The 22,632-nt window shown below is 37.1% G+C and overlaps 1 protein-coding gene across 3 annotated transcripts in view; it reads right to left on the reverse strand.

Moving 5' to 3' along the window:
- The window catches only part of STAG1 (STAG1 cohesin complex component), a 195,052-nt gene that overhangs the window by 85,887 nt on the left and 86,533 nt on the right, over positions 1 to 22,632 (reverse strand). For all 3 annotated transcript variants that reach the window (XM_075760799.1, XM_075760801.1, XM_075760800.1), the window contains exon 6: positions 3,423 to 3,499. In XM_075760799.1, the coding sequence (XP_075616914.1) occupies positions 3,423 to 3,499 (77 nt within the window). The remainder of the gene's footprint in view (positions 1 to 3,422; positions 3,500 to 22,632) is intronic.

The raw sequence follows: 22,632 nt of genomic DNA on the forward strand, positions 1-22,632 counted from the left end.
CAATCCTGAATGACATTATCCTAATGAGCAATATTTTTACTTCTAACTTTGAATGTCCAATTTGAGGGAAATAGGAGCTTTGGTTTAAAAACCCATTCAGAGGGTTGTAAAGCTCCTGACATAAAGACATCTCCTAGCACATTCAGTTGGTGCTGTGAGTCCTCAGAACTTTTGTAAATCAGACCAAAGCATTATGTAGTAGAAACCCAGATAAACAGTGTAAAATACGTAGTAGTATTGTCAGGTATGCTGCGTGTTTCAAAGCGTTGTCTGTTTATGCCTAATGCTCTTGCCAGTGAATTACAGCAAGGTACAGTGTCTTGCCATGTAAATACAAGCCCTGCATTAGTCTCATATTTGTTTAAATTTAGGACTGAAATTAAAATGCTAAAGCTTTCTCCTGAATGTTTTTCTAGCAGTAAGTCCACACGAACACTCCAGACTCCTTTTCTTCTTCCTGCTTACATCTTATTTTCACAAATAATCTCCAGCCTAAGTTCCTGCCTGCACAGTACCTGTGGGAACTCTGCATGTGACCTTGAGGACATAATATATGCTTTCTAGAGGTATGTGTACATAATTTTTTGGAACAGATCCTCAGAATTTCTAGTGCTGTGTATAACTACTCACATTTGTATGATGTATTTTTAACCTACAATTACATACTAGACAGTCCTTTTGAAAAGCATATGAAGACTTGCACCACGAACATCTCATCTGGCTGAAATGGGAAGAATAAATTTCCAATAAAGCCACTGCATTGGATCTTTTATTCTCGAATACCAATAAAAATGTGATACACCATAGTCCAATGGTTAAAAAACTCAAACCAAAACAGATTTTTGTTCACCTGCTAACTCTAGCACAAAAATTATGAGGGAATTCACCTACAAAATGCCTGTACTCATAAGCCAAGCACCCAGATAGTGTAGCAGATGGACGTCCATGGAATTCCCTGTCTGAAACTGAATTTGTGGCAGCAACGAACAAAGTTATTTCTATCCTTTAAGTCCTGCACAAGTGTTCCTCTACTACTCTTGATGAGGAATATCAATGCTTCAATCCCTGCCATAAATGCAGAAGTTAGTACCTGATTACTGATTAGTACTGATTACTGCAACACTGACAGAACAATGAGATGATCTTGAAAAAGCAAAGCAAGCAGCAAATCTGAACACCTTCAATGGCAACAAAGATATTTTCTGGGCAGCATACTGTGCTAATGAATAGATAACGTAACAGCTCTCCCAGCAATGATTGTTAAGTGGTGGACCTTAAACGGAGGGGCAAAAAGTGTCCTAATGCTATGCCAATCGCAATTGCAATTTTACAATCTGCTGAAGACTGAGATAGATTTTGTTTGGTTATTTCATCGTGTGTTTCACCCTGAACAGTAACATAAGCTGCTCGTATTCTAAAAGCTTGTAAAAGCAGGTCTTCTTTGTGACTATGACATCCTGCACAGACCAATCTGACAATACTCTGACTAGCAGTGTGAACATAGGTCATATAACATATAATATGGAACAGGTCATATAACAATTATAAACTTACTATGCTGTGATCATCTGATATATGAACATCAGCAGAAAACTGCACTAAATTCTAAAATGTTTTCCACTACTAACAGGGTATGAGTTTATTCCAGATTTCAAAATATTCACTGGATTGTGGTCTAAGAATAACAATTTCATGCTTTTATACTAAACCCCACAAATTCTTTCACAAATCCATTCAAGTGTTAAGGCAGAAGCCAGAATGGAAACTTTGTTAGAATTGTAAAAGTTCTGAAAAGTTTTAGGTAATGGAGAAAGAAATCTTATGTACTAGTAACTGTAATTCTTCGAGATACGTTGCTTATGCGTATGTTCATACTGTGCATAAGGAAGAGAGTCTTTTTCTCCTTTGAGAAAAAACTTTAACAGTTTTTGAAAGGGTTTTTTTGAGAAATATTTTCTTCCATCAACTGTGGGACAATCCCCTCATGGGCAAAATCAATGTTCTTTGGCTTTTGGACAGTGTCTTGGCCGTTCTATTTTATACAATGGGGCTAGATCAAAGACAATATCCAATTCTGTTTTCAAATTACACAAGTAAAAATTCAGCCAGAATGTAGAATGAATTGATACAATCCTTCTGTTTGTCATCATAAGCTAAATTTTATTTACCCTATCCTACATGTACACAAGGCCGTGAGTGAATACCTCAGTACAGCAAAAGGAGCATCCACATGGCCATAGTTAAGTACATAGTTAAACATTTTGTCATTCAAGGCCATGAACAAGATGGAAATCCTGCAGAAGTAAACCCTGAAAAAGAGTAGTGCTCACATTTATAGTTTTCCTGCTTAACTTTTTGAATCGCAGCCTTGCAATTCCCTTTAGAATTGGTCAGAAAAAGACACTGCTGTCCTGTAGAAAATTAATCTTTCAGCATTTGTTTTCCTCACTAAACAAAATAAATATTCTGAGTGTTCATTTAAGTTTTTTATATATGAAAAAACAAAGAAAATACGGTTAAAAAATCTCAAAGCTAAAAAGTATTCGCCATTAGGAACACTTTTATTTGGACAGAAGATACCCAATCTGAACTGTAATACACCTGTTTCAAACAAAACGCTTCGATTTTTTGAAAGAGGATTCCTTTCTGTAACACTGTTCCAAAATGGTAATTTTCATGTCACGTAACTATTTGGTTTAAATTGCCATTTCAAATGAACAAAACATTAATTTGCATGCATCGAACAGAGCAGAATGCTGCAAAAGCCTGTAGTCCTGTCTCAGGAATCTGTTCTTTGTTGTATGATGGCAGTTCCAAGAAGTGAACTTCGGAATCCAGAATACCAGCACCAACTTCAGTGGGATGAGAAAACTTTCTACAGTTCTTCTTACTGCCTCGTCTCACTAACCTCTCTAGTACCCAGGGTACAGACAGACAAGGATATCCCTAAAGCCATACAAAGATACATGAGGGCCTACACAGATCCAGTCCAGGGCTAGCATGGACCCAAGGTAGCTCCTGCAGAGTCAGACTTGGCTAGGCTCTCTTACATCATCAGATGCGAGCTCACTCCACGCTCTTGTGCAATAATACACTTACACCCTCACACTGGGTAATTCACAAACTTTTCAGTACGAGTATTTCAGCATCCAGAACCCTGACTCCTTAAGATGAATGGGTGTAATTACCTTTTCAAATTATTTTATTACTTTTTGGTTTTCCATTATTATTCTTTCCTAAAGCTCCTGCTAGCTCGTTATTCCTCACCCAATAGTTTATATCACTGCTTTGCTTGTCAATGTAATTTCTCATACCAAGACATTGCTTATCCACTGGTTTCTTGCTCATTGCATTTTTGTTTTAAAAGCAAAATATATTATAATATATTTCATAATGTTTAAAGAACTATTTGCATACTATACCTCATCAAATTCTTCTGTCATTTTCCTTATGATTTCTGCATTTTGCATGTTCCTGAACATTTCAATTCTTACGGTACCTGTAATGTAATGAAGGGACAAAAGAAATTAACACAAACAATCTTTATTATGTCAAAATATCAATGTTTTTCTGCTAAACTTACAGCTCAATAATACATATGAAAGAGTATAAATGCAATAATAACAGGAACACATTGAACACGACTTTTTCTTGAAGAAGCGGGGAAAAAAAAAATCATGCATCTTGTAAATTGCTGTCAGACTAGGAATTAGTAAAATTTTCCATCTTTACACTCTTTACAACTAAGCAAGTGTGATACAGAAGTGACAGTAATGTAGGACTCATGCCATGTCTGCAGTTACCACTTTTTTTCAGTTTTGTGTGCAAAATGAAATGAAGACCATATTTCAGTTCCATGGCCACTACTAGTAATTCTCCACTTTTTATGTTGGGTCACCTGGATTACCGATATACCATGATCTCTGTGTGGAGACACAGGAGGGGTTTTCAAACTGCTTAGCTCAGGACCAGCACGGCTTATTGACTTAGGCACAGCACTGTGGGAATGGAGCCCTGCGGACCAGAGCTAGCGCAATTGCATCATGCGGTGCTACTGTCAGCAAGTTTTTCCAAACCCAAAGGCTCAGTCAAGATGTGAGCCAGCTCAGGATCAAAAGCAGCAATTGCACCTATGTCATTCCTTCATCCGGATTATGCCATTCCCCTTTACCTGGACAGCCAAGTTGACAGGATTAACTTTTTATTGTAAATTGAACAAATCTACCAAAATTGAAAATATAACAACACAATAGGAATAAATAAAAATTCTTGTTACTTGATTCAATCAGTTTAAAGGAATAAAATATTTTTACACTTTATTGCCTTTGCAACTAGACAATGTCTAAATATCCAGCCATATAGCACAAGTCAACATAAAAAAAATTTTTTTTTGCTACTGCACGATCTTCTTTTTGCCACTTCACAATCTTCTTTTGGTAATGGAGGAAACGTAGAAAAATTAAGCAAACTGGAGAGCTACAAAATCCATCCTGACATCATTAACATTACAAAGAGTAAGTCTCCCTGCTTTTGCAAAAAGTTCAATTGGATTAATGATCCACTGCATGGCTCAAAAAATTCAAACCATAATAGAAGAAGCTTAACAGCTAATAGTATTAGTCCCTGTACAAAGGATAAATAAAGATAATTTAAGTATACTAAATATTATGAGAATTTTTAATTCTGATATTTCATTCCTTGAAAAACAAGCATTAGAAACATAGACATTTCAAAATATGCAAGCACAGTTAAAGCACACCAATTCTCTTTATCTTAGTAGGGTACTGTATTACAATACAACTTAAATACGGATTTCTTGAATTGATTTGGCTTCTTCATGAAATAATATTTACTTGTTTTCTCTTTCACACTGAGTAACACTCTCAACCTCAGTTTTAACAATGGTGATTTAAGTTTGTGCATGGTAAGTTCCATATTACTAAATTTGTAATGCGATATATTAATATAAAACAAGAAACCCAAGAGAATACTACCATATGACAGTTGAAGACCTGTTTTATCAGCTTTGAAATGATCTGTAAGTGCAGCTACATTTTAATGTTTCTCCCAATATTGAAAGTTTTGTTTTGAGTAAGTGAAACAGGTTCACATTATGTGTCAGTGCACTGAATGATGGACAGCTATTCTTAGAAACCCAGCTCAACTGCACTGATACCTCTTTCTCTCACTGTGTGCTGTCATCTCTTGCTCTTCTCATGGTAATATAACCCTCATTGAATAAGTAACCTATTGACCTTTTTTATTTTTTTATAGTCCTGATTCTAATTTTATTCTTATCTATTTATGACTTCTGTTAATAACCTTAAATACCTTCCACATAAGATATAACCATATTACTTTGTCAGAAAGAGTACAAATATCATAACTAAAATTCCTTGTTAATGCACTTCACTCAAATCAAATCTCCTCTTGCATAATTCTGTTGTGGTTCTCTATATCCTTTCTCCCTGAGGACACAGAATGCAATTATACTGTTGTCACTATTACTCAGTGGCTCAGATATTGGTACTCCTTCAATGACCTCCTGCATGTTACTTCACAGTCAAGTATAACGTCTCCTTGAACAATTTCTCCCAAGGAATCTGTTTCAGGAGGTGACTCCTTAACGCACTGCTTCTTTAATTCAGCAACTTTGCAGATGCAGTAACTGTGCTCAGAGGAAGGTGATGGCTCATACTGGATGCGTGCAGCCTCCACAGGCGGTTTCCCTGGAATCATGGAAAGGCTTTTTACCTTCCATGCCTAGAACTGAGATGGCATAAGGCTGGTGTAGATTCTACACACATCTTCCAAACAAGCAATGGTCCAGGTCTTTGAGGGCATGGGGCAAGGACGTGCACAGGATGAACGAAACTCTTGATATTTCCTAGAGATGCCAGGGTGGACAAGAGCTCAACACTGCCAAGGAACTGTCAGCAAGCATTAAGAGGAGGGAAGAGAAGAGCAATTATCAACTCACTGTCATTTCTCATTCTTCCCTCCACTTTTTATGACCAAGTTTACCAGAAGTCATGTCAAGCAAAATGAGCATTTCTACTTATCTGGCAGTAAGTAATAGCTTTGGCCTGACTGCTTTTCCTACCAGCACCTCTCCCCCACCTGACCCAAACACAATCCTTTTCTGGGAAACTGATTTAACAGTCTATAATTATGCTAGGAAGATTCTACTCACAACACATTTCATGGTATCATTACAGCATTTCAATACTACAATGGTCAACACCGTTCAAATTTTTTGTTTTTATGATTAGTGAAAAGCTAAACTCTCCCATTTTAAAGTGAATCCTTAAAATATAACAGATTTTCTATAAAGTACAATTGAAGGGGTGGAGTGCATTCCTACAGTCTCTGCCTTACTGATGTCTAGTCTTGTATCCTTTTCTAAACTGAGTTTTACCTCTATCGTGAAGCTCTCACTCTGTATTTAGTGAAGAGGATTTAAATTGTCTTAGCCCACTAACAAATTGAGAAGCCTATTCCACTTCAAGACTAAGTTCTCAGTTCAAATTTATTCACATCCACTGTGTTCTAAAAGTCTTCTCACTGTCAAGTAAGTATATTTCCTTAATGACAAAATTCCAGTTTAACTTTGAGCTAAAGACAGATATCATTTTTATTTGTCAATAATTAATCGTGTCACCCAACCTGGCTTTTAGAAGTGAAAAGAAAAAATCCATACATAGGACACAACATTATTTCAACTGGGATAGAGAAAGACTAAAAGGGTCTATACAAAATTAGATGAATACATGTTAAGAAAACAACAAAAACTGTGTGCAAAACAAGATATAACATTTCCAGGAGATGTCGCATACCACAGACTCAGTGGCTTCAAAACATATAATTACAGTGAGAAGGCTAACCAGTTATTATAGTAAACCCTGCAAAAGAAAATTAACAACAAAAATCTCCAAGAACTTTGTAAGACGTGTAAGCTCTCAAGTTTGAGCAACAACCAACCTCTAGTACTGGGAGTTAAAAGAGGGTACTCTTTGGATGCAGGTTGTCCCATGACTACCTTTCCTCCTCTGACACACAAGATGCTAAGCACTACTAGAAGTCAGGGAACACCATCATACGAAATACTACCCTCCAATGGCCTCCTGCATATGGCAATTCTGGTATTTCTATAGGAAAAGGAAGCTTATATGACAGAAACAAGGCCACTGCAGAACTGGTACTCCAGCTATAATAGCCCACAGTCATTTAAACACTACTAATGAAAACAAATTACTCACTAGTAAATGGATTCTTGAAATCTATACTACTGACAGTTGGTAATAAATTATGTACTATGTAGTATACTAACTGTATTATACTAATGATACTACATAGTCAGTTTTAATCTCCAGTACCTTTATTCACAGAAGCAACACAGCCAATTCTATCCCTTATCTTTGGGACCACCTGCCCAAACTGAGTAAACTGCAGGAGAAGTGGTGGGAAAATTGCAGCTCAAGACTGAAGTCAATGGATATAAAATAAGCCCACAGTCTCCTGCAAAGAAGGATTAATCATGGGACCTTAAATTCACAGTGACTGATTAGTATCTCTCAACCACACAAACTGGAAAAACAGTAACCAGAAGAAAGATTTATAAAGACATCAGGATGAAGACACTAGAAGATTTGCACTGGAAAGTGTCATTTGAAAAAGGCAATATACTCTTGCATTAGCTGAAAGTTGATAGTTGGGATCAGAGCACTGGGAAGTAATTTTGACTGTTGAAATTGTCAAGAGAAGGCAAGTTTAATAAAAATCTTTCAAGGATGGATGATGATTACAGAACTGCTGGATGAGCAGTATTTCTTTCCCTCGGTATCATTAAATGTGCACTTCCTATGCCTTTCTTCCCACTTACCATTTAGATCATAAGAAATAATCCACTTTTAGAGTGTCCGTAAGTGCAGTTTTTAATCGTCGTAGAACGGTTAGTGACAAATCTCCGTATGAAAGGTGATAAACAAAGACTGAAGTCAAATCATAAAGAGCACGTTATTTCTCACTGTTCAACTTGGGTCATGGTATGCTTCTGTAACACTTCATTTACTGCTCCCAGAAGGGAGCTGCTGGAAACTAACCAGAAATTACTCACGCCGGTCAAAAAGTTTATTTTTTGTGGCTTGCTCACAATTGCATAGGAACACTGAAGTAGATCTTACCTCATTGGAATCAATAGGCGTTAATCATTAATCTAAATGGAAGCAGTATTGGGACAGCTGAAGCACATCCAAATAGATGTTGAGACTCCTAAATCCCATCGGGGCTCCCAGCTTTCTATTGACTTCTGTGCTTGAAAACTGGAACACTTTACTGAAACCAGAAGTCAGGATTCTAGAAAGAAGTTAGCCTAAATACTTAGTTGAATTTCAGCTTTTAGAGCACATGCAGGAATAAAAGACCCTTTTATTAACTTATTCCCCAATTCTTCCTGTTGTATGGACTCTACATTGCCCAACTGCTGCTGTCAATGAAGCGGTATTCAAAAGCCAGTATCTTCCTAAAAGACACAGCCCTAATTCATCCTTAGAACAGCTTTAGATGGTGAACTCTTACTGAATGAACCAGCAAGAATCCCAATTAAAAAAAAGTACAGCCTCATGCAATTAAAACCTTATTAGACGATCACAGGCAGCTGTTAAAAAGAATTCTAATGGTTCACGTAAGTCCTACAACAAAACCAAAACCAACTATCTGTCAGTTCCCAAAATACAATTGAATGTGTTCTCTGAAACCTCCCTGCAATGCTAACTCCTTACCATTCACCTGACACACAGGACACATAGGAAAAGTATATTTGCTTGCTGCAGTCCAGTTTTTTAATTAACCTTCTGCTTATTAATTTACATTCCAGACCTTAATTTTGTTACCCTTAATTTTGTTTTAGTTATTTTATGCATTGCTCTGATTTTGTCCAACATGCTCCTGCAATTCTTGAATATTTACCTTTAATTCTTTGATTTTTTCACATTCCATTTTGATTTTCATACCATTGCATAGCACATGATTCAAACAAGTTGTTCTCTTGCTATAATTCCTATTCCTCCTTTGCTTTAGGTTATTTTGCACTTGAGTCTTGAATATCATTTTTTGGAACAGGAAGCTCTTCCTTTTTTTTTTTACCTTTGTCATGTTTCCCACAAAGACTTGTGTATCTATTTTTTCAGTATAGTCTCTTCCTCTTTTGAAGACCATTATCATTGCTTTGCCCTTCATTTTGGTCACACAGAACTAGGAATGTTATTATTCTAATGACTGAGCTCATTTAAGTTGCTGTCCCAATAACAACTGTGTTGGCCTCACTGTGGGTCTTAAGCAGCATGAGAAACATAGGAATAGAACAGACATCTACCAGATAGCAGAGAAAGTGACAAATAAAGTAATTTGTCACTTGTCATCGCAAACAGATACTTAAGGGTAGAGACATGTTTGTCTGCTGCAATGTGATGTTAAAGCTGAGAAAATCTGCAACAAAATACAGGCTTTGGAATGGAGGAAACTTTGGTCATTACAGTCCTTTCATCATTCTTATGGCCCTCATGCTCATTCCTCCCAATGCCTGACTGCCACCTTCAGTTCCTACTTTGTGCTCATTACGTGTCCAACAGTGGCACGTACACATAACATATACAGTCATTAATTGAGACAGAAAGAGGCACATTCAAAGGGACCACTACTAAAGCATTTTGAATTTTACCTCCTCCATAATACAATGGAAGCCCAGGAATATGTTATTGTTCTGGCTTACATAACTCAAACGTAATCAAGAAAACACTTTTTTCTTAATGTCATTCAAAAAATTAGCTGAACTGTTTCTGCTGACCTTTCACAATCAAATTCAGCCTAAAGAAAGACGTATTGCCCAGTATGGAAGCCTCAATATAATCCCTTTGAGCTTACTAAAATGGAAGTGGACTTAAAACAATCAGTAATGTTAGAAGTGCCAATAGCTATAAGGAGTATCAATAAAGGTGGTCAAAAATGTCAGTACAGCTGGGAGGACTTAACTAATTGTTTTAACCACCACAGGGCTCACTGCATGAAACAGTGGAAATTTAGTATCAAATCTTTGCTATTTCCTGCTATTCAAATTCAAGGATAATTGCTTCATTTTTAGAGTGAGCAATTCTATACTACACTTAGAAGTTCAAAGTTCTGAATGAGTTTATAAGTTGATAATTTTATGTATATAACTAGTGTTTTGTATGATTGGAACTGTTAATCTCTTAAAAAACAAAATGTTATTTGATCCAGAAGATACCAGTGAAGGTAATGATTCCCTCATTACAGGTATGAGAAGAAATACATTGAATACTGTCAGAAATTTTTACAAAGAGAACAATGATTTATGTCAATGACAATTCAGTTATTTCCCCTTGTTGAAAAAAAAAAAGTACATATTCTTTTAGTAAAAAGTGATAGAAACTTAATGTCTACTGTAAAGAAACCAAATCCTATGAAATTCCTAAGCTCCAATTATGTGTGAGAATTTGCTACTTGCTTAACTTTCTTGAGTGTCAGAAGAAAAAAAAAAGAAAAGGAAAAATAAAGAATCTAGGAGTAACCCAAAGAACTACACACCATTAAATCTGATTACTGTGCCAGACTGGAATGTGATGTACTACAGAACTGGTGGGCTGAAGGGTTGAAATAATGCTTCACAAACCCACTGGAGCTCCATAAGGCATCAATAAGCAGCTAAAAATCATACATTTATGCAAAACATACACATTTTCAAAGTCCTATAATGATCTCCCACATCTTCATTCTTAAAGAAGTTGATATGCAATAATAAAGAAAGTTTTCAGATTAAAAGACAGAAAAGCAAAACCAGCAAAAATGGTTACTTTTCAGAATGGAATGAACCTAGCAACAGATCTTTCTAAGCAATGGTGTTGATAGAAATATGCTAAATAGCAGATATAAATGCTTTGAAAGAAAGGACGATAATGGAGCAAAGTTTGCTGGTGACAGAATTATTTAGAACGGCTACAATTAAAGCTCAGCCAACACTGCCAAAGGATTTCATAGTAATGGAATTGATAAAATGGCAAATAATGCTCTTCAGAAGAAAAAAGCATGCTCACTCCAGCAAACATTAGTAGAAAACGAAGTAGGCCTACATAACTTAGTGCATAAAAAATAGTGTATTTCATGTGTTCAAGTCTTAAGATTTTGATAAAGGAAACTTCCTTACTCTGAGCTTAAGGTAGAGAATACTGTTTTGATACGGCTCTACAGCATTTGCATTTGGAAACTTTAAGCTGCTTTTCATCTTGATGTTCATGCCACTGGCTAACAGAAGCCAAATAATTAATACCTAAAGCCACTAAACTCGCAATCTAGTATTTGTACTGAATGATTTCACAAAATGGATCTTTTCGTGCCTTGATGGCTCGAAGTAGTAATTCTCACAAGGCACCCACCTTTTTGACAGATAACTTCAGACTTGAACAACAGTAAATAACATGAACACGAGTGAAAAGCTCAAGAGCCTTTGCTACCCCAAAGGCAACGCTTTGTTCCTGGTAATGTCTTAATGCTTTTGCACATCCAGCAGCCACATCCTGCCCTGCATTGCCTCAATTCACTGTGGCTGAATGAGAGGTCTGTGATCAAGGAGGACACTTACGCTTGAGGAGAGAGGGAAATAACCAACTCCAACGTATTCTTGGGTTTATGCTCCTCTGAAACTTTCCACCTGTTTACTTAGTACTGGTTCCAAGATTCATTTCTGTGAGCACTACTCATTGCTGTAGTTTCCTGCACATGTGCTGTAAGGAAACGTTTATTAAGAAAAACATTCCTCATGGATCTGATGAAACAAAAACTAACACACAGATTTTTGTACTCAGTAATCGGCACTAGGTACAAGTCATCATTAGATGAATCTTGCATTTGGCAGTAGTTTTTAAAGCTGCTGCCTGATCATTTTATTTGATAAGCCTGGAATTCTTTGTTTGCAAAGAGAGAATAACTGTTCCTCTATTTGCCATTCTTTTCCCCATTGCTTGGGTTTTCCTCTCTAATTTTGTACGTCATTTTGGAAGTGGGATGGCCAGAACTACATTCAATGCTCAAGATGCAAGTGCAATGTAAGTTTGAGAGAGAGATTTTTTTCTTTGTTTCTAATATACATACACATAAATTTGTCCTTTATTTCTAATTCTTAACTTCGCCTCTCAGAACACTGGCAAGCAAAGAGGTTATATTTTCAATTTATTCACAGTGACAGCAAGGTCCAGGAGCAGATTGTTAGTAACTACAGCTTATCACTGCCTATGTGGAACCAGACTTTGGCTGCATGCTGTCAGAAGTTACTTCAATCCAGAAATATAAACATAGGTAGTTTGGGGGTAGAGCCGAAAGTTAAGTGTAAGATACAGCAATGTAAATATTTGAATTAAGTCCATTTAGGTATATCTGCTCTTTCAGAGTGCTTTTATCAAAGAGTGTTTTCACATCTAGACTCACCCATCACCCACGCTGTTAACTTGCCACCACATAAGCTTCCCTCTGCAGCAAGAGGGGCCCGGTGCAGGCCTGAGCTCTTCCCCCCTCCTGGGTGAGGATCTTATCTGCACGTATAAATACCTGATGGGAGGGTGCAAAGATGACGGAGCCAGATGCTTCTCAGTGGTGCCCAGTGACAGGAGAAGAGCCAGACAATCCAAACACGAGCACCCCAATAGAGCATAACTGCGTAAGCACTTTTGTAGCCAAGGGCAGAATCAAAATACTGTTGCCATTGCTAATAACAGGCCGCAGGCATCGTAACTGTGCCTGTCTTCATTGTGCACAGCCCTCGTCCCAGGCAGTTAGGGTTGTTATCAAGGGGTTACGAGTGCCTGCTGTGTGAACTGAAGCTTGGTACCAGGTGTCTCTTGTTATAATGCACAGATCAAGTGTGGGATAATATAATAGCAAAGGCCTTGAAAATATGCAATCTGTCTGATAAAACTCTTTTCAGCTAAGAACAATGGCTTTGTACCAGTACTTTGTACTTATAATGTACCAATATACTCTCTTTCTGCTTTCTACAGCATTTCACAGCAATTACAACAAACCTCAGAGCAGTTTTAAAAATACTGAGTATTCCTCAAAGGAAAAATAACAGATCTCTGTTCCACCATACTTGAAGAGGCTTCATATACTACAGATTCTTTATTATGCATTCTTCTGGAAAGCTAAAACGTTTAATCCACCAATTTTGAAAGTAATAAATAGATTATTATTATTTTAAAACAGATGATTTATTCCTGTTCTGTTTCCTATGATTTTTATCAAATGTATGTCCATGTAAGGACAAACTCACAGCTACTTGTTTTCCTTAGAAGTCTAGAATTGTAGAATAATTTCAGTTGGCAGGATTCCTGAGTGTCAGCTAGTCCAAACCCTTCCCAAAGCAGGGCCAACTAGATCAGGCTGCCCAGGTGAGTTCTGAGTATGTCCCAGGACAGTGATCCCATGGCCTCCCTGAGCCCTTATGCCTCCAGTACTTGACCACCTCGTGCCAAAAATGTTTTCCTTTATGCCAAACTGGAATTTCCCACGTTTCAACTTGTATTTGTTAACTGTCATCCTATTATTATGGATTTGCATGAAGAGTTTGGCTTCACCTTCTCTCTAGTCTCTCATTATTTGAAGAAAGCAGTAAGATCTCCCTTTGGCCTTCTTGAGATTGAGCAACTCTGTTCTCTCAGCTTCTCCTCACTCAGGAGAGTGAGGACTCTACTGAAGGCCTTCTGGAAATCCACGTTTCCTGCTTCAAAGAACTTCAAGCTCTCTTTCCTAGAAACCATCCACCAAGGACATTCACTTCAGAAGTCTGCCCTTCCTTCCACTTTCTATGACTTTGCTTGTCCCACCTACAGGTTCACACTGACAAGACAGTTCAGCAGTGAACCACAGGCATACCGTCAACCTTTAACACCCCTTCATACACTTTTTTTGCCAAAGGATATTTTTTTTATCAGAGAAACGAATTTCTTGTTAGTCAATGTCTACAGTTCTCCAAATACATAAAACAAAACTCCATAAAACATGGTACCTCCACTTACCAGGAAGTTAGGAGGCAAAAGACAATCACCGGAGGATTATATAGCCATGGTCCACCCTCTTTCCCTCAGTCTTTCTGCTTCCCCGATGAAGTATTGATCCTTTCCTCAGCTCTCTGTTACTCTTATTTCTAGCCCTATTTCTCAGTGTTTCTCAGAAGTAGTAAAAATGTGAAGATCAAAAAGTCCTAAAAACAATTACAAAAAGAGAAGTAATTATCTAGACATCTTCAAGTGATGTGACAGGCTCTAGACTCCACAAAAAACGGTAGGTCATAAGAAAGAAAACAAAACAACAACAACAAAAGATAGAAAGAGAATTCTTTAGAGCACCCTTCTTCCCTCAAAGCAATAGGCCAGGCCTTTCTGTGGGCTATTGCCAAAGATCTGACAGAACTCTGCAGGCCAAAAAATAGAGTCCCCTGCAGCTGCTGAAGGACCACTACATTCTGCTTCTCATTTGCCAGCCTCTTGTCCCTTGATCTGATCTGGCTTTATTTACCTCAAGGAAGCTACTGTTAACTGCATGAGATCTTTTCAAAGATACAGGTCCTCTTCATTTTACTTAAACTGTTTGCTGCTCCAGTACATGGCAGGAAAGGCTAAGGCATAAAAGGAGTGTCTGCATTTGCAGCATCCATACAGTGCCAAATCTTATTAGCAACAGCACTACCAAACAGACCAAAATAGCTCTGGGTTTCCCAGAGCCAATCCTCACTTTATCAGAATTCCCCATTCATCAGTCTGAGAGCCACCAGGCAAACACTGACTGGTATCTTCCCATGTCATTTATTTGATGGGAAAACATCAGACATGTTAAACAACATTAAAATAGACACTTTGTAAGTGCTGCAAATGCAGAAAGCTGAAGAACTTCAACAGCTGATTTGATGAAAGCTGGTGTGCTTCATAAAATGAGACTGGAGATATAGAAACATCTTTGAAACAACTTATGTCTAACACATTTGATTTCCCTCATTAAATGAAAGCCGCCATCTACTTGAAAAGTTTCTATAGGTTTTTATTAATCTGAAAGAAAGAAATGAGACTTGTGTGCATTCTTGTCTGTAAGTCTGATGCTTAATAAATTCTGAATTATTTGTTTAAACCAAATCTGACCAATCTTGGATATAAAATGTTCCAATAAATTTTACAAAAGCAGGTAGTTGAGTAGAAGCCAAAGAGGTCATTCAGGCACAGTATGAACCATGACCTCAATCTCTGTTAATCTCTCTCAGCCTCTGCGACACTCACATTGTGAATGCTGCTGCTTCTTCAAGAAAAGCTACAACTGGAGCACACTAACCTCTTCCCCAGCAGTGTTTGACTACATAGCTTATTTATTTTCCAAAAAGTTACATGCTGCTTCTAAATCTTTTTTAGAGTTAGATGGCATTCAGAACATCATCTCTCATAAAGAGCATCTGACACTTCATGAGTACATCCAACAGCTTTTGTGTAATTCAGTACAGCTGATCAACACAGATACACTAGAAATCACTCTTCATTAGTTCTGCTTCTCATGAAATCACTTATTTAGAGTATATTAAAGACTAAAGCATTTACTGAGCATCATCTGTAAAAAGACAATGCAAAAATTAGCTGAGCTGGCTCAAAGCAATGCCTTTATCTTTCTCTCTCCTCATTTAATAGTATGCAAGATGAGAGAAGTTCTCCTTTTTCACATAATTATCCTTCCTGCTTTGCTAGGAAAAAAAATTTCTGTTTTCTCTTATTTGTTAGCTCACTCCAATCCACTTTTTGATTACATGAACACATGCATTGAGGTTTTACTTTGTCGAAGGAAACGCAAAGAATTTGAGAAACTGCATGCAAAAATTACATAATCTTTGTGCTTAGAAACTAAAGCAGAAATTTGGAAGTGCCACTTAAGACGCTCTGTGCAACCTTGATTGTCTCTTTGTGTGCAAACTTTGATGAGTCACCAACTTACATGGCTGTCTACTGTTCTGCCTAGCTTCATCAGCCACAGAAAATAGCACCGTTGTGGAAGTGAACAGGAGTTGTGTAGGTGAAATTATTGTATCTCAGATGTATGCAGCTTTTGCTACAGCCAATGAACCAGGTAGTGAAGTGCAGGAAGAAAGAGGGTGGGTCTTACAAAGGAATGGATTAGGATGCTACAGACTGCTACTTACTTTCACTTCTGAGTTCCTCTAAGAGTCTGGACAGTGTAAACTATTTTAAAGAAGGCCCATAACAGCACATTCTCCATTTCCCAGGCATTTACCTTGCAGTCTCATGGATAAAAGTGCAGCATACAAACAATTGTAACTGCATGCACACTGACTGTAACACCTTCCTTCAGATATGTAAAAACTCCTAAACTTAGAAAAAGGGGAAAAGTTTGAATTAGCCCTTCCTTGTTGGAAAGGGTAAGAAAGAGGGCTTAGGCTAGAGTCCTGCTTTTTCCTTATTGCAAGTATATACCTATTATACAAAAAGAACTTGGAAGTTTCCGTTCCATGAACTTTAAGAAATCTTCTAGGTACTCCAAGCCTAGTCATTAAGCAATTTTAAAGAGAAGGAGTAGGAAATCAAGAACAGCTATAGTTTAAACATGTAATATGTTATCTAAAAAAAACCTCCCCACAGGGAGTGGCACAGATACTGCATCTGCTGCCTCAAAAGCTTTTTGTATCAATGACTCTCTGTGCCTGGATTAGCCTATTACAGAGCAGGGACAGGATCTTTATTTACAAGGGATTTACAAAGAAAAAATGGTTGAAAGCCTATAGAAAAAAGCCCTTGAGGAAAATTTTTTCCTTTTTTTTTTTTTAATTGGAACTTGGCTACTATGGAAAAATAAGAGGAATCATCACATTAAAAGTGAAGTTAACACAATGAATAGTTAGTTGCTCAACACGTTTTGGCATGGGTAAGAGAACAAGAGAGCACACATTAGAGCCAAAATCAGTAAAAGCCTGGATATGCTTGTAAAAAACAATGCAAGAGGGAACTGACACCTCACAACTGAGAAAAGATAAACTGCTGGCAGGTCTCATGAGAAGGTTGGAGAAAAAGCAATACTACAGCAGCTCTGAGATCAGCTTAAGCTGTGTGGAACAGCACTTGGAGATGCAAAATGAAGCAAGAGAACACACACAAATCAAACAAGTGTTGACAAGACAAATATAAGTGGGAATGTGGAAAAAGGAGTAGAAAACTGAAAAAGCTAAACATGTAACTTGTTTCTCAACAGTGGATGTCTAGAATTCACTAAGGAGTATTTGAGAGCAAAATGTAGAAAAAGATACATCTGTGTAAACTTAGTAATACTAGAAAAACAAAACCTTACATAAGCAATAAAGCAGCAAGTACTCAAATGAGTGCTGAAAGACAAATAGTAATAAATAGAGGATGAAATACAAGAGGGAATGAAGAGTTTGAGCACATTAATTAACACAAAGATAGTGGACTCAAGGGGAAAAATTAATCAAGTGCCACTACGGAAAGAAGAAAGAAGAAAACCACAGAGGAACACTGAAAGTAAGGGGGGTTTAATCTGCCTTAAATCCTTATTTACAATCCCCTCTCAGACTGTTTTGGATCCTATACCTTATAAATTTTAATATCAGAATTAGTTGAAATGGTGTGCTTTGCTCAAATTAAAAAATGGCCCTGTAAATAGATCAAGTATTATTATGCCACTAATACTATGCTTTGTAGATATCCAAATGCCAAACATTACTTATGCAGCCAAAGAATAAAGCAGCCACCTTATTCCTCTAGTTGAGTGTCTTACAGCTTGGTGGAAAAATCTCTGAAGTAGAAAAATACATATAAAGCAATACTTGGGTAAAAGGAACTATTTTAACGTAATCTACAGCTAATGTTCTATTTTGTAAAGAGCATTTAGTTTTCTCAATATTTTGTAACAAACCACTCGGAATCCCCCCCACCCCCTCAGCTTTCAGCACTTTAGGCAATCTTTCCTTTTAAAGTTTCTCAGTGCTCGCTCTCCCCCACTACGAGTTTAAGATGTCTGGAAGTATTAATATCAAGATGTCTTTACTGTAATATGCTCACATATTTGAGTTTAATCATAATGCCGAATTTTCTGTATAGTACTCTGTTTTTGGGTTTTTTTGGCATAACTACATTCTCAGCTGTAACTCCATGTCAACATAGACTCTGTCTAGTAATTGCTTTGTTGTCCTTCCCACATGAAGCTTTCCTTGAAGTCCGCAATAAAAACACCACATTGTTATAATATGCATCCACTGCTTAATAAGAATATTAAAAAATTGAGTTATGTTTTTAATTTACGGCCCTGTTCAGCAGTATATTCTGGCTCTATCATTCTGCAGCAACTTAAAGCAATCCCACAACGTACTCATCAGATGAAATGAGTATACTACTATTTTGGCTGTTGAAGCAAAGCTAACCCACTGGGATGTACACCTGTCCGCCTCTCCTCCTGCTTCCTAAGTTCATCTACGTAAATGTGCCCTCACAGAACACATTCCTTTCTTGTAATTGTTGGAATCCATAATTTCCTCCTTTTGCCTTATAGTTTCCTACATTTAAAGGCACAAGTTTACCTCTTCATCCTTCATTCCACTGTTACGGATGTTCCAGTTTCCCCTTCTCCTTGCATTTTCCCTATTAACGAGATCTCATGCATGTAATTAACTTTTTTTTTTTTACGAAGATATTCAATAGTTTTTTCCCCCCTGTTATTACAGTCTGATAAGAATTAATAAGAAATGCATAGAGGATTGCCCATTTTCAAAATGTTTTTCACCTTACATTGTTTCCATGAGATCAAAGTCTCAAAATACCTAAGGGTTAATTAAATGCATTTTTCAAAACAGCACAATGTCTTTCACTGTTTCTAATCAGAATGAATTGCAAGCTTTGCTCAACACAGGCAGGCAGAGAGAAACACTACCAGAGGTGAGGAGCGCAGATGCTCGCCTTTCCCAAGAGCAGCCTGTTGCCTAGTCTTCCTTCAGAGCACCAGGAAACATGAGCCACTTAGTAAGATCAATTCTGCGTTATTACCCTGAAAGAAAGCTAGGGGTTATCCATCTGTGCATTCATCCGCGCATGTTCAGTCTAAATCTAAGCCCTGCAGTTTACCTCTAACTTGTCTCACATCTTCACAGCTCGGGTATTAAACCTGGTCCATAGTGTTGCTCTTGATTTCATAACCTACCATAAGCAGAGCAAAGCCAATGCAAGTAAGCTCAACTATTAACACTGTATGCCACAATAACTATACTTTACAATTAAAACAGTGTACCATACTAATACACATTACATTATACTCTACTATACTAATATTACTCTAGTACACAGTCGAGATCAATTAACTTAGTCGCTTTGGATATGTTAAAATTCTTCCATCCTTCCCCAACTTCTGATTATTTTCTTCTCCCTGAAATGTATTAAAAACCTCTGTAATCACTGAGTTAAGTTTATTAAGCTACTGCTCATGCACAAAATCACTGGCAAAACTAAATCCAACTTTAATTTTACATCCCAATTAATGAGGTAAAAGAAATAATGATGGCATTATATACACAACATGCAAAGTAGCACTACAATGCAATCACCGGCCAAAGTATTGGACAACCAGAGCAATAAAGTAATATACCAACTTAAACCAACTGACAATTTTTATAGGCCACCCTGTCTTTCTCAAGACCAAACAGCTTATACCCAACAGTTGAGCCTGTACTCTGATAACGCCTTGTGAACTGCTGAACCCAGCCACTGCTCCTTATCAGCAAACTGTTTACATCAAGGCCTCATTTGAATGCAGGTATCTCAGAAACTTAGGAGAGAAGTTTCATATTCATATGAATGTAGTTTCACTCTTTGACCTTAATTGATGCATTTTTAATACAAAGAAATAACTGGAATGACATGAAAAAGAGTGGTGAAAAGAGGGTTATGAGATGTGTCTACAAAATTCCATGTGGGACAGAAGATGTATATGGAATGATTTGTTATGTCTCAAAAAAATCCCAAGGAAGAAGCCAGTGAACTATAAGAGAGCTAAATAAAGTGATTTTTCCATACAGCATATAAATCAAATATAACCCTACTGTTACAGGCTACCATGGAAACCAGAAGGGAAAAAAAAGAGTTGAAAATTAGGTATCAAACAAATTTGAGAGTTAGAACATCCTTCACTGCTATTAGACAAAACAGTTTGCAAGTGCTTATAATGGACCCAGGCTGGTATCTTTCCTGTATGCAACATTCTTCTGTAAGTGGCTACAAGCAGACCAGACTGACAGGACATACAGAGTGTTTCAAAATCTTTACAGCTCAAGTGTACTCTCCCATCACACAGGAAGAAGAGGGGAAAAAAAAAAAAGTATCTGACAGAAGTGTAACTCACTCCAAATGTACACGTCATAAATTAAAATCTAAGCCATGGATTTAGTTATAAATTGTCAAAAAATGTATTCAACAGTGAGATATCATACGAAAGAAGAGAGAATAAGCTGAATTCTGCATACGACACCAGCCGTAAGTCAAATTTCTACGTCAACTACAAACCTTTGCTATCTTGATGCCAGCTGCAGAAGACTGGAGTCTCCAAAGAACAAAAAGCAAACTAACTCATCCAGGTTTTCTGTATCATTATAATTAAGATTAAACCCTTTTTAAGACAGATAAAGAATTCAAGACAGTTTGAATCTCTTATGATTCCTTTGTTAATCAGGACTTAAAATTCCAATCTGTTACTGAAATACCCATAAGTGGCACCAGGAATTGACTGGCATATAGTTTCTTCTGTACATTAACGGAAAGGATTGCATCTTCTTGAAGCAAGTTCCGCGGTGATTGGTCGAAAAGACTTACAGTTTAATAGCTGCTTGGAAAATTATGAATCAAAGTGCTGCTGATCCATAAACTCAATCTTCTCATAATTCAGAGCAAAAAGCTACTCCATCACTGGTCACTTACCCACTGGCCAAATAATAAAGCGAGATGTAAAAACTAGCTTATACCTTTCCTCTGAACCTGAAACAAATGTGGTTTGCTGGTATTCTACCAACAGTGCCACAGTAGGATGAAATTATGATTTCTAGTCAAGTATAACAGCTGAATTTATTTTCTTCTCTCTTTAAAAGCAAATATGTTAGTGTATATGATTCTTTACTTTGAACTGCAAAAATCAGTTAAGATTTTTGTTTTGTTAGGCCATGGTTTTAGAATAACCACCTCACAGCAGATCAGAAGTTGTCTTCAAAGGCTCTAAAGAAAGAATTTTAATGATTTCCACTATATTCCCCACTGATGCTTGCTTCACAAGAATTGAGAATCTTCAGCTCGCTCTAAACTATAAGTAAAACCTTAAGACAGGAAATTCCTGTTACAAGACTCAGTGTTAAGAGTAGAAAGGTCATTTAGCAACTTGACTGGCCCAGCAACTGCTGTCATTTCCATTCGCCTCCACTTTCAGAATCCAAAACTGACACAGGTCACAAGATCAGAGAGGCTGATTTACAGTTGCAGTTAGGATGACATGGGATTCAACACCTTTTTCCATTATTAAAAAAAGTCTGAAGGGAATACTTTGAGGACTCTGGTTGAGCTCACGTCAAACAAAAGTCATGTGAGCAATATCCTTGGAACCAAAGGAGTTGCCTACAAATAACACTGTCATACACACAGCCACTTGGCACAGATTTTCTAAGTCTTCTCCACCATAAGGAAAAACTCAGCTGTCTAAAAGACAGCCAGTGAGAATACAGAAGTAACAGCAATCTTTTGTTCACCTCAAAAGATGTTCTTTTCTTGAAATGCATCTGCCTCCTCTTCATCAATAAAAAAACCTGAAGTAACTTTGAATAGCTAATTAAAATGACTTGAAGAATATACAATGAAAATCAAAACAGGGTGCAAAAATGGTTTGAATCAACCGAACAGAAAATTGCCATGCATTTATGTCACCACAAATTGAAATTCCACTACAACCACCAAAACCCCAAAACTATTCTCAGCTAAACTATTTGGAAAAAAGAAATTTATTTCTATCAAATATACGTGTATAATCTCCTGTTATAGTTCTCAATTTAATAAAAATTATGCTACTTAGCAGCACTGCTTGGTCCCTCTGAAACATCCTCATTATACAATCGCATAAAGTCAATTGCGTGATATTCCATTTCCCTATATAAACCAGGTGATTTACTTATTAATTAGCTTTGCTCTCCCAAAAAGAAAATTTAGTCTCCTCTTTTAATATTTGGCCATGTAACAATTTTTTCAACAGCTTTTGTGCAAAACTGCTTTGCCATATCACTTTGTTCTTATGTTTAGGAGATACCAGTACACTGCAACAATATGGCTTTCTTTTAGCAAGAAAGTAGTATCTTCCATTTTCTTCTAGATATCTTAATTATTAATTTTATTGTTATCCACCTTCCTGGACTCTAAAGTATTACTCCCACCTCTGTCCCCAGAGGCAAATTAAACCTTTGTAAAACCCCAGTCTGTCCTCTGTCTGGAAGAAAAATTCTTTAATGAAGGTTACATGCTTTTGCTGGTAGTTCAATGATTTTATTCC

Source organism: Balearica regulorum, chromosome 9 (assembly GCF_011004875.1).
Source record: "Balearica regulorum gibbericeps isolate bBalReg1 chromosome 9, bBalReg1.pri, whole genome shotgun sequence".
Classification (NCBI taxonomy): domain Eukaryota; kingdom Metazoa; phylum Chordata; class Aves; order Gruiformes; family Gruidae; genus Balearica; species Balearica regulorum.